This window comes from Castor canadensis, chromosome 14 (assembly GCF_047511655.1).
Source record: "Castor canadensis chromosome 14, mCasCan1.hap1v2, whole genome shotgun sequence".
NCBI lineage: Eukaryota > Metazoa > Chordata > Mammalia > Rodentia > Castoridae > Castor > Castor canadensis.
The window spans coordinates 15,915,988-15,927,806 of NC_133399.1; the positions used below are offsets into that span (position 1 = coordinate 15,915,988).

General features: G+C 41.5%; 1 protein-coding gene, 1 non-coding gene and 1 pseudogene across 15 annotated transcripts in view; all 3 read right to left on the bottom strand.

Annotated features, from left to right (window-relative positions):
- The window catches only part of LOC109679014 (uncharacterized), a 65,680-nt gene that overhangs the window by 27,040 nt on the left and 26,821 nt on the right, over positions 1–11,819 (bottom strand). For 6 of the 14 annotated variants that reach the window (XM_074053838.1, XM_074053840.1, XM_074053832.1 and 3 more), the window contains exons 3-6: positions 9,640–9,767; positions 9,394–9,445; positions 7,675–7,820; positions 4,161–4,239 (exon numbers count right to left, since the gene is read on the bottom strand). Coding sequence is in view for 3 of the 14 variants with exons in the window: in XM_074053829.1 (XP_073909930.1) it covers positions 7,699–7,719 (21 nt within the window). In the remaining 11 variants the exon portion in view is untranslated. Of the gene's footprint in view, positions 1–4,160; positions 4,240–7,674; positions 7,839–9,393; positions 9,446–9,639; positions 9,768–11,819 lie in introns of all 14 variants that reach the window. The other 8 variants (XM_074053829.1, XM_074053841.1, XM_074053828.1 and 5 more) reach the window with 4 other exon arrangements.
- Positions 1,791–1,897, bottom strand: LOC141417000 (U6 spliceosomal RNA). The gene has a single exon (XR_012441635.1). It is a non-coding gene; the product is annotated as a U6 spliceosomal RNA (small nuclear RNA).
- Positions 7,854–9,385, bottom strand: LOC141416679 (large ribosomal subunit protein P2 pseudogene; annotated as a pseudogene).

Genomic DNA, 11,819 nt, shown 5'->3' on the forward strand with positions numbered 1-11,819 from the left:
ATTAGCCTGTGTTTGAAGTTGTTTTCCCTCCCATTTGCAGCTATCCTAAAGGATGAGGGGTGTACCCTTGAGATAACACCCATTTTTTTCTCTGCAGGGGTATTTTGGGGCTTGTTCTCCTTCAAAGAGCTATCCCAGATCAAAGGGGCTTCAGTTGCTTCAGCTATCAGGACTTTTTGGGTTGCCACCCAAGTTGCCTGGTCAGTTAATCTATTCCCTTCAGATGGCTCATCAGTTCCCTTTTGATGACCCCTACAGTGTACAACAACTACCTCAGAGGGGAGATAGACTGAGGACAAAAGTTGATCTACGTCCTTATGGTATGTGATGAGGCATCCAGTAGCTATCAGAAAGCATCTTTCCCTCCTGATGGCAGTGTGTACATGGAGAACAAGAAAAGCATACTTGGAGTTGGTATAGATATTAAGTCTTTTCCTTTGCTAAATTCCCCCCAGTGCCCAAGGGAGGGCTATTAAGTTCAGCCAGTGTCAGGTGGGAGGGGCAAGCTCTCAATGGTAGCCCCTACAGTCAATACAGCGTAGCCTGCTTTGCGAACTCCATTCCATAAAGGAGCTCCCATCTGTAAAGAGAACTAAGTCTAGATTTTCAAGTGGGGTTTCCTTTAAATCTTGTCTAGCTGCATAAATTTGTAGCATCACTTGTTCACACTCATGTTCTGTATCTCCTCCCTTCTAGGGGAGAAAAATAGAAGGATTTAGTGAGGAGTAAGTTTGCAGTTGGATAGCTGGTCCCGATAGTAATAAGGCCTGATATCTGAGGAGTCAGCTGTCTGAGAGCCAGAGATTCCCCTTTGCAGGCAAGTGATCCTGCCACATACACTATCAAGTCCTTTCCCAAAATTAGTTTGACAGCCTTGGGAACCCTTTAGGGCAATTACTCGAAGACAGGCTGGCCATCCTTTTACAACTATGTCAAATTCTTTGCTCAAGTATTCTATAGGTTATTGAATAGGGATCCTGAGTCTGGGTCAGATCTCCCAAAGCCATTCCCTTCCTGTCATGGACACAGAGATTGAAATTTTGTCCAGTGGGAAGGCTCAAGGAAGGTGCCTGAAGGAGGGCCCATCTGAGTTGGTCAGAAGCCAATTGTTGATGAAGACACCATCTCTTAGGAGATGGGTGCCTGATTTTTGAGTGTCCTTAATTGTTTGGTAGAAGAGATGGGTGGGATCCACAAAATCCTGTTGTTCTCCAAAATGCTCTCAACTGTTTGAAGTCCCAAACGTTGGGAAGGAGATTATGGGTTTTATTCTTTCCTCTCCCAATTTTCGGGTCCCTTCACTTAATATTAATCCAAGTATTTAACAGAATCCTGACAGAGCTGTGCTTTGACCTTAAGAGTCTTTGTATCCCTTTTTTTCTAGGAAGTTATGTAAAGATAAGTTCCCTCCTGTGAGGTCTCTTTTGTCACAAGGGAAGATGTCAACATACTGGAAGGCTTTTCTTGGAAGGTGATCAAAGTAGAGTTAATATTGTGCCAAACTAGAGTTAATCTTTTGCCAAAGTTTGCCCAAATAGATGTGGCTGTCTCTAAACCCTTAAGACAAGACAGTCCATGTTAGCTGTACTGATCAGGGGGGTCCTCAAATTAAAAAAAAGAGAGAGAGAGAATTGGGGTAAAAGGGAATACAAAAAAGGGCATCTTTCAGATCTAACACTGAGAACCATTTAGAATCTTCAGAAATCTGATAGAATAGGATATACAGGTTGGGGACCACTGGATATATAGGAACTGCAGCTTCATCTATTTACTGATTGATTTTAATTTTTTAAAATATGGAATGCTTCATGAATTTGCATGTTATCCTTGTGCAGGGTCAATGCTAATTTTCTCTGTATCATTCTAATTTTAGTATGTGTGCTGCTGAAGTGAGCACTGCAGCTTAATTTATTAATTAAAGTTCCTATACTAGTCTCCATTCTCCATCTGGTTTTTGTGCTCCTAAGGCAGGGGTGTTCTGGAATTATTTCAGGGCTTTAAAAAACCTTGACTTTAGGTTGCCTATTATAGTTTGTAATCCCTGCTTTGCTTCAGGCCTCAGAGAATATTGTCTCTGATGAGGGAAGGCTGTGGGGTTCTTAAGACAGATTTTAACAGGGATGGCTTTAATTGCTCTCCCTATCTTGCCTTAAGTGTCCCAAACTGCTAGGTCAACTTTTGTTTCCATTAGCGGTAGACACAATGATTGCCCCAGTGCCATGAGAACCGTAGTTTGCATGCCGGCCAAGATGTCTTTCCCCAGTAGAGGGGCTGGGCTCTCTTGCATAATTAGCAAGGTATGTGTGGAGAGAATATCATCCCCTTCACAACTGAGAGGTTGGGAGAAGTATCTGGTTAGAAATTTTCCTGACACCCTTTACAGTTATGTGATGGGCAGAGAGGAGGCCAGGTTTTTGAGAGAACTGAATAGTTAGCTCCCATGTCAAGGAGGAATTTTATCTGCCCCGCCCCCCTTCAACATTCAAGGTCATCTGAGGTTCCAGTTCAAAGACATCAGTTCAAAAAATGAGAGCCAGATGAGGATACCTCAGGCTTCCTCAGTCCTGTTGCTGAACCATTAGGGAGGTGTCTGATCCCAGTGACCTTCATCACTGCGGGGAGCAACAACCTACGATGGTCTCCTTTGCAGACTGGACATTGTTTGGGGGGCAGGTCCCTCTCCTTCTAGTGCATTCCCATTGGAAGTGCCTTTCTTGTCCACACTTAAAGTAAGACTTATTAGCTCTCCCTTCTCTGCCTAAGGGATCTCTCCTGGAGTCAGCCTCCCACAGGGCAGCCACCAGGACTGCCATCTTCTCCCTTTTATATTCCCTCGTTTTTTTTTTTAAGTATTTCCTCATCTGTTATAAAATATTTTTTGTAGTCACTCTTTTTGAGTGGCTCAGGCTTGCTAAGCAAGTGGTCTACCACTTGAGCCACTCCATCAGCCCTTTTTTGTGATTTTTTTTTTTTTTGACATAGGGTCTCCAGAACTATTTGCCCAGGGCTGGCTTTGAACCATGATCCTCCTGATCTCTGCTTCCTGATTAGCTAGGATTATAGGCGTGAGCCACAGGTACCCAGCTTTTGTAGCCATTTTTAAAAGACTAAGGTATTTTCAGGTCCCAGTGGAATTTTTTTGAAGTTTCTTCTGGATATCCAAAGCAGTCTGGGTTATAAACTTATCAATATTAATTAATAATAACTCCCCTCATAGGAGTCAGAGGCCATACTAGTATGCTCAGTCAAAGCTTCTCTCAATTATTCTAAAAAGGCCAAGGGAGTTTTCTCAGGACCTTTTGTGACCAGAGACAACTGGGAGTAATTTAGGGGCTCAGAGCATGTCCTCCTCTGTCCCTCCAGAACAAAAGAGGAAGAAATGTTTGTCTCTGCAGTAACCTATAGGGTCATTAAGATTCCTGGTCAGTTTATCATGGGGTACTTCCTGACTTCCAGGAGGGAAGTGATCATTTCTATTACCCATTCCAAATAACCTATCATTTTTCTCATTCATGCTGTATGATTCATCCACATAAGCCCCAGCAACCTGTAGGGCCCTGATCTTTTCAGTGGGAGTCAGTTTTATTCAAAAGTGGCATAATGTCCTTCCAAGTAAGGTCAAATATCTCCAATTTCCCTAAGAACTTCCATATTCTTATCTGGGTCATCAGAGAATTTTCCCAATTCTAAGTTCATTTGTCTAAGTTCTTGTAATGAAAATGAGTGAAAAATCCTTATATACGTGTCATCAGTTTCTACATTCCACTCTATTAGTGGTAACAACGAAGGGTACAGGGGCAGAGGGATCTCATTCCTCTGGGTGAGGAGAGTATGTCAGGGCAATAGGGAAAAGTTGTGGGGTTTTTGTTTTTGCAGTACTGGGGTTTGAACTTAGGGCCTCAGGCTTGCTAGGTAGGACTCTACCACTTAAGCCACTCTACCAGCCCTTTTTTCTGTTGGGTATTTTCGAGACAGGTTCTCCAGAACTACTTGCAGAGGCTGGGTTTGAACTGCGATACTCCTGATCTCTGCCTCCTGAGTGGCTAGGATTACAGAAATGAGCCACTGCTGCCTGGCAGTCCTGAATTTTCCATAGATTTCTTTAGATAATTATATATATGGAACAAGAATTCCGGAAACATTGTTCCACACTTACTCACTTTTTCAGGATCCCTGACAAGCCCCCAGAAATGATGTGGTAGTCTCAGGTGTGCAGGAATAGTTGCCAGGAACTTTGTCCTATGCAATGGAAGAATGAGAGTCATAGAAAATGAGGTGAGCCAAAAAGTGGAGTTCTATTAAGCAGAGAGGAAGAAAGAAGAAAAGCTTCTGTATAGGAGGGGGTCTTAGAAAAGCTGAGCTGCTCAAGGCTCCTTTGTCTAAGGGTCTTATGAAGATTCTTATTTCCTGGTTAAAGGGAAGCCCATCTAATTCTCATTTATTCACCTGCCTCTCATTAAATTTATGCTTTTCTGAGCTCTTGGGTTTGTGACAGTCTTGCTTCCTCTTCTGCGTATAAGATTCCTTTAGGTATCTTCTGCAGTGCTGGCTTGGGTTCATGAATTGACTTCCTTTGTGATTATCATTGCAAAATAAAAGCTTGACACAAGGATGAGGCTGTCTCTGTCCCTTCCTAGGCTGTACTCTGATAATTCACCTACACAACCTGCTTCTCAGGTTTTTACCAGCAGTCAGTTCCAGATCACAGTCCTCCAAATTTTGCACCCACATATCTGGTATCCCAACTGCATACCCACTCCTGGCTTGTATCTTTTACTTTTTATTCCCCAGTCTATTTCTTTTCTTTCTTTTTTTTTGGGGGGGGGGCAGGGGGCAGTACTGGGGTTTGAACTCAGGGCCTACATCTCGATGGGTTTTTTCGAGATAGGATCTCTCCAACTAATTGCCCTGGCTGGCTTCAAACAGTGATCATCCTGATCTCTGCCTCCTGATTAGCTAGGATTACAAGCATGAACCACAGATGCCCAACTTCACAGCTTATTTCTTGAAATGGGGTCTTGTAACATTTTGCCCATGCAGGCTTCAAACTATGATCCACCTCTCCAGTAGCTGGAATTACCAGCCTGGAAAACCACACTCAGCCACAGAAGTTAATTTATATGCACTGAGATAAGTATAACCACTGATATATAAAGGTACGTTTTACGATTTTTGATGGTGGAAATGTGCTCAGGAGAAATGTCTTTGACTTTCAAGGTTTGCTCTCATGCCAGGGCAGCAACATGCAGTGATACTCTGATGGTGCTGGGAACGGCAGTGAGCTCCAGCACAGTGGACGTGCTGCTCGGGAGCATGAAAGCCGACATTATGCTGTATACTGCATTCAATGAACTGCACGATACATTCAACACATCATGATAAAATAGACTGAAAAATGTGCGAGACTTCAGCATGTTCGTGGAAGGCTGGGCTCACCTTTGATGCTCTGTAGGTAAGTCACATTCAGTGCATTTTCAACTTAGGATATTTTCTTCTCACCGTGGCTTTATGGCAACACAACACGATAAGAAGTTTAAGAGCATCTGTACTTACACAGAATGGAGTAGAATGCATTGGAGAAAATACTTTGTTTTCATATTGTCACACAGACCAAAAAAAAAAAAAAAAGACCCATAGACTGGAGCCAGCTTCATTCTCTCATATATGCCAAGACTTCTAAAGGGTCAAATCACACACCTCTGATAACAGGTGATGCTCCTAAATGACTGGGATGAAAGTGAAAGGCATCTGATTACTGGCTCTCTTAATTTATAAAAGGAAACATTTCAAGAAATTAACATAAAATGAAATAAAAAACAAGCAAAGATCTTATTAATCTACTGACTGGCATGTGAGGAGCAGTGCTTCTGGTCACTCCACTGCTCCAGCCTTCCAGGTTAGGACTATTACATCACCAAGACAAAATTGCATGCACCCCTCAGAGCATCCAGTAGAGGGAGCCACCTCACTACATAGAACTAACGCCAGTCTTGTCAGAGAATCTGTGGAGACTGCTTTTAGTGAGGAACCACACAGTCACTTACGGTGTGTGGAGAGATTTATTATTACATCTTGGGCCGGAAAGTGGCACAAGTGGTAGCTCACCTGCTTAGCAAGCGTGAGGCCCTGAGTTCAAACCTCCATAGCTACATCTTGTATAATAAGATATTATGAGACAAACAGCATGTTCTTGGAGGTCACTGGCAGGAGGACATATACATCAAAATAATGTCTTTGTTACCATGAGTGAAGGATAAATGACAAAATAAAGCTTTAACAAGATAACCAATTTATAGGAGAGAGAAAACATGGTAATAATGACTCTTGAGGACAAAGAAAAACATGATAATCATATTACTAACTGATCTTCTCAGTTTACGATGGGATATTTGTAGGCATATGCACATTAAATAAAAAAGATAATGTTTCTTAATCTACAAGTTGCATGAAACAGCTGAGCTTTCTGAAAAATGCATAGAAATCTTAGTTAAAACACACATCTGCTGGGCACCAGTGGCTAACGCCTGTAATCCTAGCAACTCAGCATGCACAGATTGGGAAGATTGAGATTCAGAAGCCAGTCCAGGCGCATAGTTCCAGACTCTATCTCGAAAACACAATACAAAAAAGGGCAGGTAGAGTGGCTCAAGTGGTAGAGTACCTGCATAACAGGACCTCATGCTTACTAGGCAGGTGCTCCACCACTTGAACCATTCATCAGGCCCTTCCAGGGTTTTGGTGAGTGTCAACAGATTTTGTGCATCCCGTGTTTGTCAAGATTTCTTGACATTCTTTTATATCTGTGACTAGAACCCAGATGACTAGAGATGTTCCCACATGCTTTACCTTGATAAAAGTTCTCTCCACTCTGCATTCTACTGTTTCACCAAAAAGCCAATGATAATGAAGCCTTCTTACATTCTATATTTATGATTACTATCTAGTGTGAGTCTTATAATGTCTTTTAGGGAAACAGGGATAAATGAAATCTTTCCCACACTGATGACATGAGATTTCTCTTCACTGTAAATCCTTTCATGTATTTGAATGTAAGTGGGACAACTAAAGGTTTCCCACATTGCTTACATTCCTAAGACTGGTTTCTCTCCAGTGTGCTTTCTTTTGTGTGGATAAATGTAACTGTAAGAATTGAAGGCTTTCCCACATTGCTTACACACATAGGGTTTCTCTCCAGTGTGAGTTCTTTTATGTACTTGAGATTACTGGAACCCACATTGCTTACATTTCATAAGGTATCTCTGCAGTGTGAGCCCTTTCATGTTTTCTGAGGGAAATGGGATGACAGAATGTTTTCCCACATTGATTACATAACAGAATTTCTCTGCAGTGTGAGATCTTTCATGTATTTGAACACAAAGAGGAAGAACTAAAGACTTTCCCACATTGTTTACACACAAAGGCCTAATTTCCACTGTTTTTCTTTTGTGTATTTGAAAGTATCTGTAAGAACTAAAGGCTTTCTTTCCCACATCGCTTACAGAAATAGAGTATCTTTCCAGTGTGAGTCTTTTTACGCTTCTCCTGGGACGAGGGATAATTGCAGGCTTTCCCACACGACTTAAGTTTATACAGCTTCTACCCATATTCCTGATACCCATAGGGTATGTGCTGAAGGTAAGCTCTAAGGGGCACATTTACAGATAAATGACTGACCAATGAGGGCTTCTCCACACACACCATTCTCACATGCTGATCCATCTGTAGAAGTGTTTCTTGTTCAGAACACGATCTGAAGACTGAAGATTTCTCCACACTGACCACCTTGTTTATGATCACAGAGTCTTCTGACCATTCTACATCTGTAAGAAAGAAGCACACTACTAACAGTTTGTTTATTAATGATTCATCATTGGGAAGTACTTGCTTATTCCCTGAAAGAACTTTTAGGACTGGAGGTGTGGCTCAGTGTTAAAGACTACCTACTTTACAAGAGTGAATCCCTGAGTTCAAACCCCTACCCCCCTTAAAAAAAAGAAAGAACATTTTTTTTCCTAAGATACATAAAAAGGCTTAATTTGCAGGGGAGCAGGAATTTAATCAAACAGACAAAATCCTGTGTCATTATCAGACTCCTCAGACTACTCTTTATTCTCATCTTTCTTCTCTTCTCCTGCAGTAAGGGCAGAACTAGCAGCAGGAGCTGCAGAGTCAGGACCAGCAGAGACAGCCACAGCCCCACCAGTGCGCACACTGGCAAGCTTGCCAACACCCTGAACAATGACATCTTCGATGTTTTTCTCGTTCAGTTCACCTTGTTGAGCCCAGTCATCTTCTGCATGGATGCCCACACTATCTAGGATCTTCTTGATGTCCTTGGCGCTGGGGGAGGAGCTGCCCCCGAGGGTGGCCATCAGGTAGGAGGTGACTTAGTGTGGGTTGGTTTCAGTGGACAGGCCTCAAGCATGCCTCAGGTTTCTTTTTTTTTTTTGGTGAGACTGGTGTTTCAACTCAGCATGTTGTTCTTGCAAAGCAAGTGCTCTACCAGTTGAGCCACACCTCCTGTCTATTTTGCTCTGGTTATTTTGGAGATGGGGTGTCACCAACTATTTGCCCAAGCTGGCCTTGAAACTCCTGATCACAATCTCCGTATTGGCTAGGATTATAGGCTAAGCCTGCAGCCCGTGGCTATATCTGATTTCATAATAATCCTTTCAAGTTTTAACTGTCTGATATTGACTGCATGTCGATATCACATTTAAATACCATTGGTATTCTTTATGGGGAATTTTTAGAACAAAATTTTAGATTTTGAAACATTTGCAAGTAAATAATGAAACATGTTAAAGTCAAGTTCTATCTAAACAAAACTCATTTTGGTTTCAAATATACATTAAAACCAAAGTTTAAAGGTAATTAATAGAACAGTTTTAATAATTCTGTGCATAGATGGAACTCTGTGTCCCTTAAGCTTTCAGAACTGACACTTGGGGTATCGTGTTGGAGTTCAGGAAGTTTCCAATAGTGGAATATCTCAGATTTTAAGTTTTCCAAGTATGAATACTCTAACTATATGCAGTTTTTTTGGGTAGCATTGGGTTTTGAACTTAGGGCCTCATGCTTGCTAGGCAGGCACCCTACCTCTTCAGCCTCTCCGCCAGCCCTTTTTATTTGATGGATGGTTTTTTTTTTCCCAGATATAGTCTCTTGAACTCTTAGGCTTTGAACCACAATCCTCCTGATCTCTGCCTTCTGAGCAGCGAGGATTACAGACGTGAGGCCACCGGCACCAGCTATATGCAGATTTTTTAGACAATTTTCTGAGATGAAATCAATTTGAGCCTGGTCTTATTTGTATCATCTGCTTGTATTTAATATTTCCTGTCACTCCACAACTCCTGAGGAAAATTGTGTGCTCTTCTGAATGCAAATTACCTCAGGTCTCTCCAAGGATTTTTGTTATTGTCAGTATTCTGGTCTTCTTTTCCTAAAACAGAAACAAAAAATATCATTATGAGGAATTATAACTTCATTAGAATCTAGCTATCATCACAGTATCATGGGACCATGACTGGTATATTCACCAAAATGTACCCCTTACTTATTTCACCTCATAGAATGGCATGGATGAACAGCAAACATTCTCTGATTGACTGAGGAAGACAATAATGTCACACTCACCTATAGAGGCCAGGTTCCTGAAGGTTTCCTGCATCACTTCCCTTTTAGGGCTTCTTCTGAGAACCATGCAACAAATGCCACTTCTCCAGGGTGAAGGTCACAGCTACAGCCTCAAAGATCATTGATTCCTAAAATATTCCACATAATTTCCATGAGGAAGGAAGGGAACCATAGTCTCTGAGATATAGACTCATTCATCACATTAATACAGTGCTACATTTTCCAAATGATCACTCCATGTCTTAGTCATCACACTCTTACTCTCACACAGAACCCACTTTTTGGGGAGAGAGAAGCGGTATTGGGATTTGAACTCAGGGCTTCATGCTTGCAAGACAGGCACTCTACCACTTCAGCCACTCCACCAGGCCTTTATTGTATTGGGTATTTTTGAGATAGAGTCTGGCAAACTATTTACCCAGGCCAACCTCAAACCTACATCCTCTTGATCTCTACTTCCCAAGTGCTAGGATTACAGGTGTGAGCTACTAGGGCCCAGATCACACAGCAATTCTCACACTAGATTAGAACTATTTGGTAAAGCAAAAGCAAAACTGGAACATATATTGTGCTGCTGGCCATTCCAACTTCTCTCCTTGTGCATTAGGTGTGAAGCACCTCTCACACCAGAGTCCAAGTGCTTAGTGTGCACTAGGGAGTCAATACCAGCTCCCCTGAGACTGTGTATTCTTAGAAATGCTTCTGAACAAAGGTCACCCTTTTTAGTATGTGGGATCAACCTCACCAGGTAACTGTACAGAAGTGCATGGGATTCCAAACAGTTTATGTCAACAATGTGCTATTTTTCAATCCTGTTGTCCCTCTGAACACTTACAAGTTTCTGACATGCTCATCAAAGGCAGCCCACCTGATCAGTGCCCAACACACACTCTGTGACTCTGATACATCATTTTTAACACCTCTTGTCACAACTTGTTGCTTTGGAAACTGAGCACTTCTTCTGTAAGCAATTACAGAAGAAGTAACATTTGGAAGCTTATACCTTTTTTCTTATAGACCATATTAGTTAAATACTAAATAAAATTCCTGAAAACTAATTCACTGAGCTAATGGAAAACTGTAACACATTTATTGATAATATCAAATGAGAGTGAAATAAGGGGAAGGATGTTGTTAGAGCTCACTGCCACCAAGTGAAGGTCATTGCTCACACGTATGTATAATATTCTCTAACTTCAAAAACACACACTTAGTAAGGCTGGAGGTGTGGTTCAAGTGGTAGAGCACCTACTTAGTAGTGTTAGTTCCTGAGTTCAAAGCCCAGTACAGCAAAATACACACCCACACACACACGCCACATACACACCCCACTTCAATAAGACCTACTTCACCAAATCTACTGTGTCTAAATTCTAACTTTTAAAATCTTTGAAACAAGAAAGTGATAGCTTAACTAATGTCCCAAAAGATGTTTAAACTACACTACTGGAGACACTATACTATTATCAGAGACTAACAAATAGATTACGGAAAGGAACAGTCTTCCCTATGCCTTCATTAAACAGAAAACTGATTCCTAGCTGAGCAACACTGCGTGAGTGGCAGAATCACAATCTCTTCATTACAGCAGGCAGGGACTAACTGGCGTGTACCTGGAAACATTCACTGCACTTCCCTCTATTCCATGGGCAGCACAGGATTCTTGGTATGTGATTCCAAGGACACCCACTTTGAGGAAAACCAGGAATGCTCAGGATAGACAGAGCGCAGAACTATAAAAATTACTCAAACTTACTTATAATGTATATACAGTTAGTCTGAGCATTCATAAATGGAAATCATCAGGAACAGATTACATTAATGTAACAAAACTAATGCTGTACACACTGAGACTGCGTAACACAAACAACATTTCATGACCTTTATTCTTTAGTACTTCAGATGCTTGACTCATTTTTCCCATAGCACCAACCAATGTCTGCTAACAAATGTGCTATTCCTTTCAACAAATCTGAAATTTGCACTTTATCATATAAGCACATTATGACTTATCAGCTCAGTGGGGAGGTGGGTGGGAATCTTCAAAAAACATTTACTTTTTGGGAGGAACACTTTCAGAAAACTAAAGGCAGAGTACTGTTCATTAGTTCACACACAACGATTTAAATGCAACTGAGGATGATGCTGGACTGAGAACGTCTCTGTATCAACAGCAGTGT